A 13,334-nucleotide genomic window follows, 5' to 3' on the forward strand; every position below is an offset into this window, starting at 1 on the left:
CTCCCCTCTAGGGGAGGGCCTAGAGGAGGGGCCTGAGACCTTGGGGAGTGGCTTGAAGCCCAGAGGTGTGTTCTCAAACCCCAACCCATGGAAACTAAGCACCTCCTTCTTCCCTTCAGACTTGGCTAACTTGGGGGATGAGTATAGAACTCTAGGCTAAATGTCTTTCCTTCAGAATTTTGAGTCTTCTCCACTATCTTCTAGCTTCCAGTTTTGCTATTGAGGAACTCATTGCTATGTATATATATTGTTTCAATGTTATATTGATTTAAGTTTTTTTTTCTCTCAGAAAGCTTTTTTTGGGTGGGCAGGGCGGCTGCTGGTAGGGGTATCTGAATCCCCTTGACCTTGGTATTATCAGCACTGTGCTTTCCCAAGTGAGCTATCTAGCCACCCCATCTTTCTGGGAGCTTTAGGATTACCATTTTATTTTATTTATTTATTTATTTGGCTAGCCGCTATGGGGAACCCAACCCTTGACCTTGGTGTTATAACACTGCACTTTAACCAACTGAGCTAACTGGCTGGCCCTATTTTATTTATTTATTTTTAAAGCGTATGTTAGCAAGCATTTAATGAACCTGCCATGATGTGGCTTCAAGCCACCAGGATACAGACCCCCCCACCCCCACTACACATACCCTTAATCTTCTCCTCAGCTCTTCTGCTGAAGAATTTGCGTTCACAATGACAGTGTGCTTTGGATCTCTCCTTTCCCCAGAACTTTGTAGTAGCCCCAAAATACATCAGTGATTAGAGCTGCTACAGTCTTGTTTTGGGCAGAATTTACCCATCTAGTCACTGACCAAGGTCAACAATTTATCAAGATTGACAGTTAGGCAGATGATCTGGTTCCTCTATAAGTGATAATGCCTCATACCAACTTCCCCAGAGTAACCTGGGTGATACTTGTCGAAGTTGATACTGTGGTGATGCGTGCCACCAGTATTACCCTGGCCTCCCCATGCTTCCTGTGCTTGCTGATGTGGCTGTGGCTCACATGGCCCTGAAGTTTACAGGTCTTTTTGGGTCTGGAGGGCATGGCAGTGGTAGAAATGAAAGTGGTGTTCTGAAATTTTAAAGTGGTGGGTATTGCTGTAAGTTTTCTTCATTGTGGTGAGGGAACTCAGTGTTCTCTTTCCATCTAGAAATCTGTGTCTTTGATTTTTGGGATATTTTCTTCAGTTATTTTTCCATGCTCTCTGCAACTACTATTCCATCCTGGATTGGTCCTCTAAGTTTCTTTCTTTCTTTTTTTTTTTTTTTTTTTGGCAGCTGGCCAACACCAGGATCTGAATCCTTGACCTTGGTGTTACAGGTGGTGCTCTAACTGATTGAGCTAACTGGCCAGCTTCTTTTTTCTATTTTACTTTTTATCTTTTTGCCATAGTTTCTTGGGAGATTTTCTCAACTTTATTGTTTAAATTCTGATGAATTTTTAAAAATGTATTATGCTTTTCATTTGTAAGCACTCTTTTTTCTGATTGTTTCTTTTTTTCAGCATCTTGTTCTTTGTGAATCTCATACCTTCTCTAATCTGTATAAGGATTTTAATTATAGATTTTTGAAGGTTCCTTCTGATCTATATATTGTTGTCTCCAGATTTCTTTATTCTTTTTGATTGTTTGCACTGCTCTCTTTCATGTACACAGCTTTCTTCAAATGTCTAAGGAACTTTGGTTTTTCAGATTTTTAAGTGAGGCACTACGACATCGATTGGAAGATTTTTTTGTGTGCAGTTAATTTTATTGCCTGGCTGGCTAAAGTGATTAAGAATTGAACTGGCGGGCCGGCCCGTGGCTCACTCGGGAGAATGCGGTGCTGATAACACCAAGGCCCCGGGTTCGGATCCCATATACGGATGGCCGGTTCGCTCACTGGCTGAGTGTGGTGCTGACAACACCAAGTCAAGGGTTAAGATCCCCTTACCGGTCATCTTTAAAAAAAAAAAAAAAAAGAATTGAACTGGCCTTTTTGTTGGGGAAATCCCAAATGTTGATGTCTGTCAGTCCGCAGAAGAATCAGTCTTTTGCGCAGGGGAATAATATGGCTGCCTACTAGCATTCTGGGAACAAATGGGGCTGTACTGGGGAATATTGCCTTTTAAAACAGCTATTTTAATTCCTCTGTTTTCATTTTAATTTTTATTGTACTTTTATTAATTTTCTTGAATGAGAAATACATACACATGGTAAACAAGTTAAAGGGTACAAAAGCATGCAGAGTGAAAAAGTAGTCTCTCTCTTTCACCTTGTCCCCCAGCCAGCCAGTTTTCCTCTCAAGAGCATTCACTGTCACTAGTTTCTTTTTTATTTTTATTTTTATTTATTTATTTTTTTAAAAAAGATGACCGGTAAGGGGATCTTAACCCTTGACTTGGTGTTGTCAGCACCACGCTCACCCAGTGAGCAAACCGGCCATCCCTATATGGGATCCGAACCCGTGGCCTTGGTGTTATCAGCACCATACTCTCCTGAGTGAGCCACAGGCCGGCCCCACTGTCACTAGTTTCTTGTGTGGTCTTTCTATCTGTGCATATATACATATTGTCATGCATATGTATACAGAGTTTTAGTTTTTTTCAGAGAGTAGTAGCATAGTGGACACTGTTCTGTACAGTTTTTTTACCCCTTAATCTGTGTTTTCTTTGCTTTTGGAGGGTATGTTTCTTTTTTAAAAGTTCTTGGTTTTGTTACCTTAATAACTGTGATTTTATATAATATGCTTAAACTTCTCTTCAGTTAATGTTTACTGACTTCCCTCTATGAACAATTACTAAATTAGTCTTATTTTTCTTTCTTCTCCAGATATGATTATATTATTTGTATTAGTGTGGACCTATATTCCTTTAAATTATTTATACTTCTGTTACTTAATTTAATATCTTTAAGTGCTATTTTTGACCCTGTCGAAATTTTTCTTTCTTTTTCGGTCTATGTTTTATAGGCACAACAGTACAAATTTTTTATTGTGGTAGAATGTACATAACATAAAATTTACTGTTTTAGCCATTTTTAAGTGTACAATTCAGTGCCATTAAGTACATTCACAAGGTTGTGCAACAATCACCACTATCCATCTCGAGAACTTTCTCATCCTTCCAAACTGGAATTCTGTACCCATAAATAGTAACTCCCAATTACCCAAAGAATAAATCTCCATTTTCCTATAAGGTAGATCTGTCTGGAGTCCAAACCTTAATATGTAGATTTCAACTGTTTCTTTCATTTTCAGCTCCGAGCTTCATTCCTACATTCCTTGGTTCTCATTCTGAGTTCTCCAATTTCTTAGCCATCACAGGGCAATTTAATTCATTCACATTGGTATCTTTTCTTCAAATACTTGAGTTATAGCTTTTTCTCTTCTGCTAGGTCAGTTACAATTCTTCTAATTACTTTCTGTCTTTCAAAAATATATTGATGGCCGACTGCACCCCCAAAAATAAAATAAAATTGAAATTTCTTATCTTTTGACAAGTTCTTTCCCATTATTTGTCCTTTTTGTTTTATACCTTTTTTATTCCTTTATTTAATTATCTTGGAGTTTCAGGAGGGAGAAGAAATCCTGTGAGGTCATTTGCCATATTTATCCGGAAGTCTAAAATTATTTAATTTTAATTTTTATTTTTATTTATTTTTAATTTTTTTGTTTATTTATTTTTTTATTGAATCATAATTAATTATACATATTTTAGGGGTTCAACGCTGAGATATGTTTATCAGATCAATATTACTAGCATATATTTTGTTACAAATTGTACTTATTCTTTATGCCCCTTGTCCAATCTCTCCCCATCTGCCTCCCCCTCCCTGCTCCCCCGTCTAATTACCTTAGATTTCTTCTCTCCTTCTAAAAGAATAATGGTTACGGTGTTGATTTGTTGCCTAGATGGTCTGTCCAATGCTGAGAGGTGTGTTCAGGTCCCCCAATATTATCGTAGAACAGATGCTTCTTCTGTCACTCTGGAATTGGCTTTGGGGAGAGAGACATCCTCTTCTTTTCTTTGGTCTCTGCTGGTGACTCTCCTTGTGTCAGTGCACTCCAGTGGCTGGCTGACTACCTGCATGGTGGTTGTGGTGTCTAGCTGCTTTCACAGCAGCCATGGTTATTGTGGTGGCTATGGTGGGCCACTCACATGGAGGTGATGTTTTTGACATGCTCCTTGGCACTGGCAGTGTACCTGTCTGTGGGCGGGGGTCCAGTCCTCAGCTTCATGCCTTGGGTCCCAGGCAGGCCCGGAAGCACTGGTGGTGTGCCTGGTTGTTGGTGTGGGGGGGTCTTGTCCCCAGATCCATGCCTCAGGTCCCTGGGCAGGCCCTGAGGTACAGGCATTGTGCCTGGGCAGGAACTAAATTTTTGTCCTTTGCTTACTTCTAAAGTGGGGGAACTTCCTGTGGGGACCAATACTTGAGCTCTGTTGTTGAGCTGAATCGCTGCTTTGTTACTGCTTCCCTAGGGAAGGCTTTTGTGCAGCTCAGGTTATAATGGTAGACTTTATAGGTACTTCTGGCTCTCCAGAGACCCAGTGCACCTGGGTTGTGTAGAAACTCTGATCTGGGACTGAGTCTTTTCATCAAACTGCACCCCATGCAATTCTGTATTCCTGACCAGTCTCCCCTGAGTGGTCCTATGCTGATTGGGGAGCAGATCAGCTGTCCTTGCTGTGCCCCAGTGTTCCCCTGATGGGCCTATTTCCACCACTGCTCGTGCTGCAAACACTTCCCATGGGATGGGCCATGTGCTAGTCCCTTGTGATGACTCACCTGCCTCTGAGCGGCTCCCTTTTTCTAGTTGTTGTGGCTCCTTGCTCCTATGTGGGTCCATGGGAACCACATTAGTGGTCTTGCTAGTCTGGGGGCCACCAAGGCCCTCTTCTCCCCTGCCACCTCCAAGCAACTCCATCCAAAGGGCACAGCTGTGCCCATCTCCTGCTCTGTGCACTTAGCAGCTCCAGCCTTAAAGCGGCCATGGCACAAAACGGTCAGAGTGGTTTTTTCTTTCTCTCATCGTGGCTTCTCCTGCCTTCATGAACTCCGTCAGTCTCTCCTCCTCTTTCCCTGAGCTCTAGCAGCCCCAGCTTGGCTGTTGTTGCTTTTTTATAAAAAATTGGTTGTTTTGTGGGAGAGAGTGACGCTGGGGACCGTCTATTCTGCCATCTTGACCGGAAGCCCCTAAAATTATTTAATTTTTAAAATGAACTGAGACTAACTTCTCAGTGCCAATAGAATTTTAGAAACATTTTGTATTAGTTCAGTTCTGTTGCTTATAACAACATACTTGGAATTGGGTGATTTATAAATAAAAATGAAATTTATTGCTTACAGTTTCTGAGGCTAGGAAGTCCAAGTCCATCTGGTGGTTGCAACAGTGACCCAGGGGTCTCACATTGTAAGAATGGTGGAAGCAGAGAGAACAGAGAGAAGGAAAGATTCTCCTCTCCTTTTAAAGCCCTTAGAACCACACTCTTGACCATTTTTAATACATTCACTATGGCATGTTCCTACAATTTAATCACTTCTTCAAAGCTCCACCTTTTAATTACCATAATAGGATTTCCCATCCTCTTAACAGTCACAGTGGTGACCAAGTTTCTAATACATAAAACTTAGGGGACACAGTTCAAGCTTCAGTGAGTTTTGGGGGGAAATAATTTAATCCACTACCCATATGAATTGGTGATAACTCACTGTGTACTCTCTACCAGATTTCTTGGATTCTTGAGATGGATAACATATAGCCTTCTTACTATTTTAAATTCTTTCTCTGGGGTAGGGGAAATAGGGAGGTATTGGCCAAAGGGTACAAATTTTAAGTTATATGATGAATAAACTCTAGTGATGTAATGTATAGCATGATAACTATAGTTAATAATATATCGTATACTTGAAATTTGCTAAGGGAGTAGATCTTTGTGTGTGTGTGTGTATGTGTGTGTGTTTTCTCTTTTGAAGGGAGTAGATCATAAGTGTTCTCACCACACACATAAAAAATGGTAACTGTAAGATGATGGGTATGTTAATTACTTGATTATGGAAATCATCACACAAGGTATACTTAAATCAAAGCAGCATGTTGTATACCTCACATATATACAGTTTGTTATTTGTTAATCATCCCTCAATAAACCTCAAAAAAAACAAACAAATATTTTAAAAATTTTTTTCTCAAGTTTTTAAAGACTGAAAGTTCTTCTGTAGTTCTAATGTAATATAGTCACATTTCATTTTGATTTGTGCTAACAATTAGAAAATGGTTTTGCTCTTTTTTTTCCTGTCATTTAGTGGATGGAAGCACTATATATGCACAGAGTGTGATTCTGACTACTGGGACATTTCTGAGAGGCATGGTTGTAATTGGATTGGAGATACATCCAGCAGGACGTTTAGGGGACCAGCCTTCTATAGGGTTGGCTCAGACTCTGGAGAAATTGGGGTTTGTGGTGGGAAGGTTGAAGACTGGGACTCCGCCTCGAATTGCCAAGGAGTCCATTAACTTCAGCATTCTAAACAAGCAGACACCAGATAATCCATCCATACCCTTCAGCTTTATCAATGAAACAGTGTGGATTAAGGTAAGAAAACTTATGAAAAGCTGGCTTTATAGCTGATATTGGCTATTCACAGCAAGAGGTAGCCTAACCTTTTTTTGTTTTTCTTTTTTGGGTTGCAATTCCCTTTTTTTTTTTTTTTTTCCGAAAGATGACTGGTAAGGGGATCTTAACCTTTGGCTTGGTGTTGTCAGCACCACGCTCAGCCAGTGAGCTAACCGGCCATCCCTATATAGGATCCAAACCCGTGGCCTTGGTGTTATCAGTACCGCACTCTCCCAAGTGAGCCATGGGTCAGCCCTTGCAATTCACTTTATATCACTATTGTATACAATACAAAGAAGTGATCTTTAAAATGATTAGATAACTTGGCTAGTTAGGTGTTTCCTCATAAATTCTTAAATTTCATTATTTCTGTAACTTTACCTATTTTGTAAGTTAAACTTTTTGAAACAATTTCAGGCTTACAGAAAAGTTGCAAGACTATTACAACAAACTCCTATAAACCCTTGAAAGTCACCCATTGTTAATATTTATCTCCATATATAGATAAACATATATGTATATTTAATGTATAAGACAGTAATATACACATTTATTCTTATTCTTTTTTTCTGGAGCATTTGAAAGTAAGTTGCGGAGATCATGAGCCTTTAGATCTAAATACCTCAATCTGTATTTCAATAAGTACAAGAATATCCTCTTGTATAACCTCAGTACAATGATGAAATTTGGAAAATTTAACGTTGATACAATGCTATTGTCTAATATAAAGTCCATAGTCAGATTTTGCTAATTGTCCCAATATTGTCCAAAACAACCTTTTTTTTTTAAAAGATGACCAATAGGGCCAGCCCATGGCTCACTTGGGAGAACGTGGTGCTGACAACACCAAGTCAAGGGTTAAGATCCCCTTACCCGGTCATCTTTTATTTATTTATTTATTTATTTATTTAAAAGTTGCCCAACTGAGCAACCGGCCATCCCTATATAGGGATCCGAACCTGTGGACTTGGTGTTATCAGCACCACACTCTCCCAGGTGAGCCACAGGCTGGCCCTGAAAACAACCTTTTTTCCCCAATCTAGGATCATGTATTGTGTTTGTCATTTCTCTTTGATCTCTTTAATCTGGAACAGTTCCTCAGTCTTTTGTGATACTGCCATTTTTCATTTTTGCCTTCTTTTTTTTTGGATGACTGAGTGGTTCTGGGATCCAAACCCTTCACTGTGGTGTTATAATACTACACTCTAACTGAGTGAGGTAAACAGCCAGCCCCAATGATACTGACATTTTTGAAGAGTATAGGCCACTTTTGCCTATATTTTGAGTTTTTTAAGAAAATGTATATTTTGTGTTTAGAACTGAGGATTAATAATTTTAATAGTTGATTGGTCCTAGCTTCTGGTGAGTGTTATCCTGATGAGTGGCTCCAAATACTATTCTGTTACTTTGAACAAGTCAATTTTTACTTTGGTAAAATGCAAATTATTATACTTTCTTAGTGTGTGTATTTTTTAACTTTTATTGTAAAATTTTGGGTTAACACAAAATAGGAAAATAGTATAATGAATCCATGTGTCCATCACTGAGCTTCAACAAATAATATTTTAGCATTCTTGTACCATCTTTCCTCCTCAACAATTTCTTCTTGATGGGTTTTCAAGCAAAGAACCCAGTCATCACATCATTTCACTTATAAATACTTTGGTATATGCCTTTAATAGATAAGAACTTTTTAAAAAACAACCTTTAAAAAACAACCACAGCACCATTGTCACACCCAACAAAACATAATTTAAACATCATCTTATATTCAATTTTCTCTAATTGCCTCAAAAATGTTTTCTATAGTTGTTTTATTTGAACCAGGAACCAAATAAGGTTCACAAATTGCAATGGATGATATGTTTTGTAACAGTTCCCCCCCCACACACACAAACTTTTTAAACATTTTGTATATGGTGGAAATGGAGTTATTTGTTTTCTAGAACTTCCCATATTCTAGATTTGTCTGATCGTATCCCTCTGGTACCTTGAACACGTAAACTGGTAGTTAGGTTCAGTTTTTGGATTGTTTATTTATTTTTAGCAAGAATATTTCATAAGTAGTACTGGATATTATGAATAGATATCTATAAAAGTAAGTACATAGTGTGTGGGATTTATTTGAATAAAAAGAAAACTAGTAAAGAAGCAAAACAGCATTGTATCTGGTTACTGTTTTTTAGCCAGAAGATCAGCTGCCATGTTACTTGACTTACACCAACCCTAGAGTAGATGAGATTGTTCTTGAGAATCTTCACCTTAATAGTCATGTTAAGGAAACTACAAGAGGACCCCGGTAAGGACAAAACATCATTGCTTAGTTACTTTAAGAAGTGATGTCAATCCTCTTTTGTTTGCCTCAGTTTTTTTTATTTTCATCTCCTATTCTAGATACTGTCCCTCCATTGAGTCAAAGGTTTTGCGTTTTCCAAACCGTATACATCAGGTTTGGTTGGAACCTGAAGGAATGGATTCTGACCTTATCTACCCCCAAGGGTTATCTATGACGCTACCAGCTGAGTTACAAGAGAAAATGATCACATGCATCAGAGGCTTGGAGAAAGCTAAAATAATACAGCCAGGTAAATACAGTCGTAGCTGCCCTTCATTGTAGGTTTAGCATTGCTTTAGCAATCACTGAGGAGGTCTTAGCTACAGTCATTGTAGCCTAGAGACTTAGAAGATGAAGTGCAACATCTGTACATTTAAAATCATCTTTATTTTTGAAGGACATTTAATGGTAATCTTTGCATCTCTACTTGGAGGCAAAAAATCCAGCTCTGTTTTTACTTATTTTATGCCATTTATTCATTGGTCAGGCTATGGTGTTCAGTATGATTACCTGGATCCCCGTCAGATCACTCCTTCCCTTGAGACTCATTTGGTTCAACGGCTCTTCTTTGCTGGACAGATAAATGGCACCACTGGTTATGAGGAAGCTGCAGCTCAAGTAAGAGGTGTTCAAATCTTACTGTAAACCAAAAGGGACTATTTAATTGGTGTTCCTCCTTTTAATGTCTGTTCTGTAACTACAGATCTTAGGTAATAGAAGACTATTGCTGTTTCAGGGTATATGGAGATGGCTATCATATATAATGGGATTTTAAAAACACTTGTGACTTTATTACTCTTCTGAGCTCCTAGATCTGATATTGTACTATGATTAGATTTATTGTATTGCTTCTGAGCTTTAAAAAAAAAAATTTACTTTTCTTAACATAACTATTTAAAATTATCATGTTATTATTCCTTTTAAGTGGGAAATTATGTTACGTTTATTTGTAAGTGGGAAAAGACTAGAAAAGTCTCACAGGTGGGTTTTTAAAAAAAGATTAGCCCCCAGGCTTATCAGATATTTCAGAAAACGATGAATCACAGCATGCGAAAGTGGTACATTACCCATATTCTGTTTCTGAATGTGAATCACATTTTGTACTTATTAAATCCCTTATGGGCAGTGCCTGCTTTCTTCCTGTCGCATGCTGTTCTCTCCAGTTAGTGTTCTGAATAGGTTAGCTATTTGTTTGGTTCATAATGGCCATTTAAACATTTCAGTCCTCTTGTAGGGTGTGATAGCTGGAATCAACGCCAGTCTTCGGGTCAGTGGAAAGCCTCCCTTTGTCATTAGCCGAACAGAAGGCTATATAGGAGTCTTGATTGATGACCTCACCACGCTGGGCACCAACGAACCATACCGCATATTTACCAGCCGAGTGGAGTTCCGATTGTCACTGCGCCCTGATAATGCCGACAGCCGGCTCACATTCCGAGGTAACTCTTCATTGAGTCCTGCAACCTGATTTATGCTTCTTTAAAACCTGTCTCCTTATGTTCTGTCTCTCCCTTCCCTAGGGTATAAGGAAGCTGGTTGTGTGTCCCAACAACGATATGAAAGAGCTTCTTGGATGAAGTCTTCTTTAGAAGAAGGCATTTCTGTGTTGAAATCCATTGAGTTTTCGAGCTCTAAATGGAAAATGTTAATCCCAGAGGTTTCTATAAGTATGAAAAGAAGTCTGCCTGTCAGGTATGCATTTTTAATATAGGCCTTTCTCACTCAATACAGAGAGACATTACCTGTAGGCCCCCTTCCTACACATTTTAAATGAATGTGGCTTGCTTTTGGATTCTTTTAAAAATCCTTTAGATGAAATTCATGTGTTCACTCAGTGTTATATATGATTCTAAATTATTATTTTTATTTTGTATATAATTTCTCTGTAGCTCCCATTGAGTTCTTTTGGCTTTCCTAAGATTTAGAGGGCCCAAACTAAGAAATATAGTTATCTGCTTTCTTTTCTAGACTTGTAGCAGTTGAGGTGGTCTCAGCTTGTCCATGAGTTATAGCAAGGAAACCCCTTCGATAAAACAAAACAATGTCATACATTCTTTGGACTTACTTGAAGAGTCTCTTGCTGCATTTTAGGGTTTTTTTGGTCTTTATTTTAATTATTCTATTTCTTTTTTAATTTTTAATTTTTTTATTGAAACATAATTGATTATTTATATTTGTGTGGGGAACAGAGTTGAATATCAATACCTGTGTGCAATATGTGATGCTGAAATCAGGATAATTAGTATATTCATCATTACAAAATGTAATCATTCTTTGTGTCCATTAACCAATTTCTCACTAACTCCCCCTCCCCATCATCATCATTCTATTTATATGGCTCTGAGTCTAAAGGAAATTAATATAGAGCATTTTTGCTTCAAAGATATGTTCCTAAGGACCTGCATAATTCAAAACCTATATATTTCACCACTGATTTTTCCTGCTTGAAAAAAATTTAAACTAATTAGGGTAGGAGAGGATGCCCAGAGGGCATAATCTACAATCTTTGTAGCTTAAAATCACTTTATGCACATTATGGTGGCATTGATCTTGCAGCTATCTCCAGTATATTTTTCCCCTTTTTTAAGCCCCCATTTTCCTTATGATACTTTTTGTTGACTTAGAAGTATACCCATTTTAATAATTGTAATAGTACGTACTAAAGAACCAGCATAGTGCTCACCCAAATGAGAGGATCTCATTCACAAAATGATCACCTGGTTCATAAATAAGTATGGTGTATGTCTTAGTCTGTTTGGGCTGCTGTAACGAAATACCTTAGGCTGGGTAATTTATAGACAAAGGAAATTTATTGCTCACAGTTCTGGAGGCTGGAAGTCCAAGATCAAGGCACCAATAGATTCAGTGACTGGTGAGGGCTTGCTCTTTGTTTCAAGATGGCACCTTCTTGCTGTGTCCTTACATGGCAGAAAGGGCAAATAAATTCCCTCAAGCCTCTTTTATAAGGGCACTAATCCCATTCATGAAGGCAAAGCTCTTATGACCTAATCATCTCCTAAAAGCCCCATCTCTTATGAGGTTCCAACATATGAATTTTCGGGGGACAGCAACATTCAGACCATAGAAGTGGATTTATGTTTACACCAGCTTAATGGCATCGGGAAATGGCAGTAGTGTGAACAGTTTACAGTTTACTCAGCTTTCAGCTGTTTGTTCCTTTGTTTCAGTTTAGGAGGGTTCACATTATTTCAAACTTCGGATGAAGAATTTATAACACTATGCTTTGTTTTTTTATCAAATATTGCACTATTTCAAGTTTATAATTGGAACTTGCATTGAATGTGACTAATGTGTAATTAGTTAATACTGAGAGTGGGGGAAGTGATCATTTTCAACACAGTTTTAAGATGCTAATTGATAAATAAAAATGTGAAAAAGAAGGCTATCACCTTTATCTTTTTACCAAACTAATCACATGAGTAACTATTTTGTTTAGGTGATTTTTTAAAAAGTAATTTGGCTAAAGATTTCCTTTTAAATTCAGGTATTTTTCCTTTCAGGAGAAAACAATCTACATATTTGTTTTCAGGAGAATATTTGCAGTCTAGCATTCAGCCTTTCTAAATGAACTCACTTTATCAATGCTTAGATATATAACTCTAAAAAAACAGAAAACTTGGTCAGAATACATTTATTGCACTTACTGCATGTATGCCAGCCATCGACAAGTTGAACCAGGCTTTGAACAGGCATTTTAACAGAAGAGATACACAAATGCATGCATGCACATACACACATTTTCTGTCAGGATTACAGGGAGACACACAGATGTGGTAAGTAGCTTAGAGATTCTCGCCTAGGTTCTGTTATAGTGTGCTAATTTTTCCTTTCTATGCCAAAGCTCTGTACTCTGAGGCTTATGCTTGATTCAGAGTAAGTCTTGGAAGTTTGGACTTGATAACAGCTCAAAGCCTTTTAAACAAATTACTTAAAAACTAAAAAAATTTTTAAAAGTTAGATGGTCAAAGTCTTTGCCTTGAGGTTGCAGTCTTGCTAGATTCCAAGATAACTTTTTTGGGGGGTTAGTCGTTAGGAGGTGTGGTCTAGTATATATATTCTACAATTTCTGAAAGGACAACCATTTCCCTTTTGGAGATTAGAATTACATGGTTGCATTTTAGCTTATTTGATGAGTCCTCTATAATGGATTGACCTAATTCATATACTAGAGTACAACAAACTGATCAGTTACTTGTGGTGAGAGATTTCTGGACTTTCTTAGAGCAGGCCATCTGAGGAAGAGATAAGGAGTCAAGCATCTGCAAAGGGTTATTATCATAATCTGCATAATTATGATAATAGAATGAGCTGTAAGTATGGTTGCCTAGGAGGCCTGGGAAGACTAAGGAGCTTGGCTGGACACTACTAACATTTTGTTGACTTGCT

General features: G+C 38.0%; 1 protein-coding gene across 1 annotated transcript in view; it reads left to right on the forward strand.

The window, feature by feature from the left end:
- Positions 1–13,334, forward strand: part of MTO1 (mitochondrial tRNA translation optimization 1) — a 30,753-nt gene that overhangs the window by 8,063 nt on the left and 9,356 nt on the right. The window contains exons 4-9 of the mRNA XM_063096967.1: positions 6,282–6,571; positions 8,779–8,891; positions 8,987–9,177; positions 9,415–9,545; positions 10,162–10,366; positions 10,448–10,619. Coding sequence (XP_062953037.1) covers positions 6,282–6,571; positions 8,779–8,891; positions 8,987–9,177; positions 9,415–9,545; positions 10,162–10,366; positions 10,448–10,619 — 1,102 coding nt within the window. The remainder of the gene's footprint in view (positions 1–6,281; positions 6,572–8,778; positions 8,892–8,986; positions 9,178–9,414; positions 9,546–10,161; positions 10,367–10,447; positions 10,620–13,334) is intronic.

This window comes from Cynocephalus volans, chromosome 5 (genome assembly GCF_027409185.1).
Source record: "Cynocephalus volans isolate mCynVol1 chromosome 5, mCynVol1.pri, whole genome shotgun sequence".
Lineage (NCBI taxonomy): Eukaryota > Metazoa > Chordata > Mammalia > Dermoptera > Cynocephalidae > Cynocephalus > Cynocephalus volans.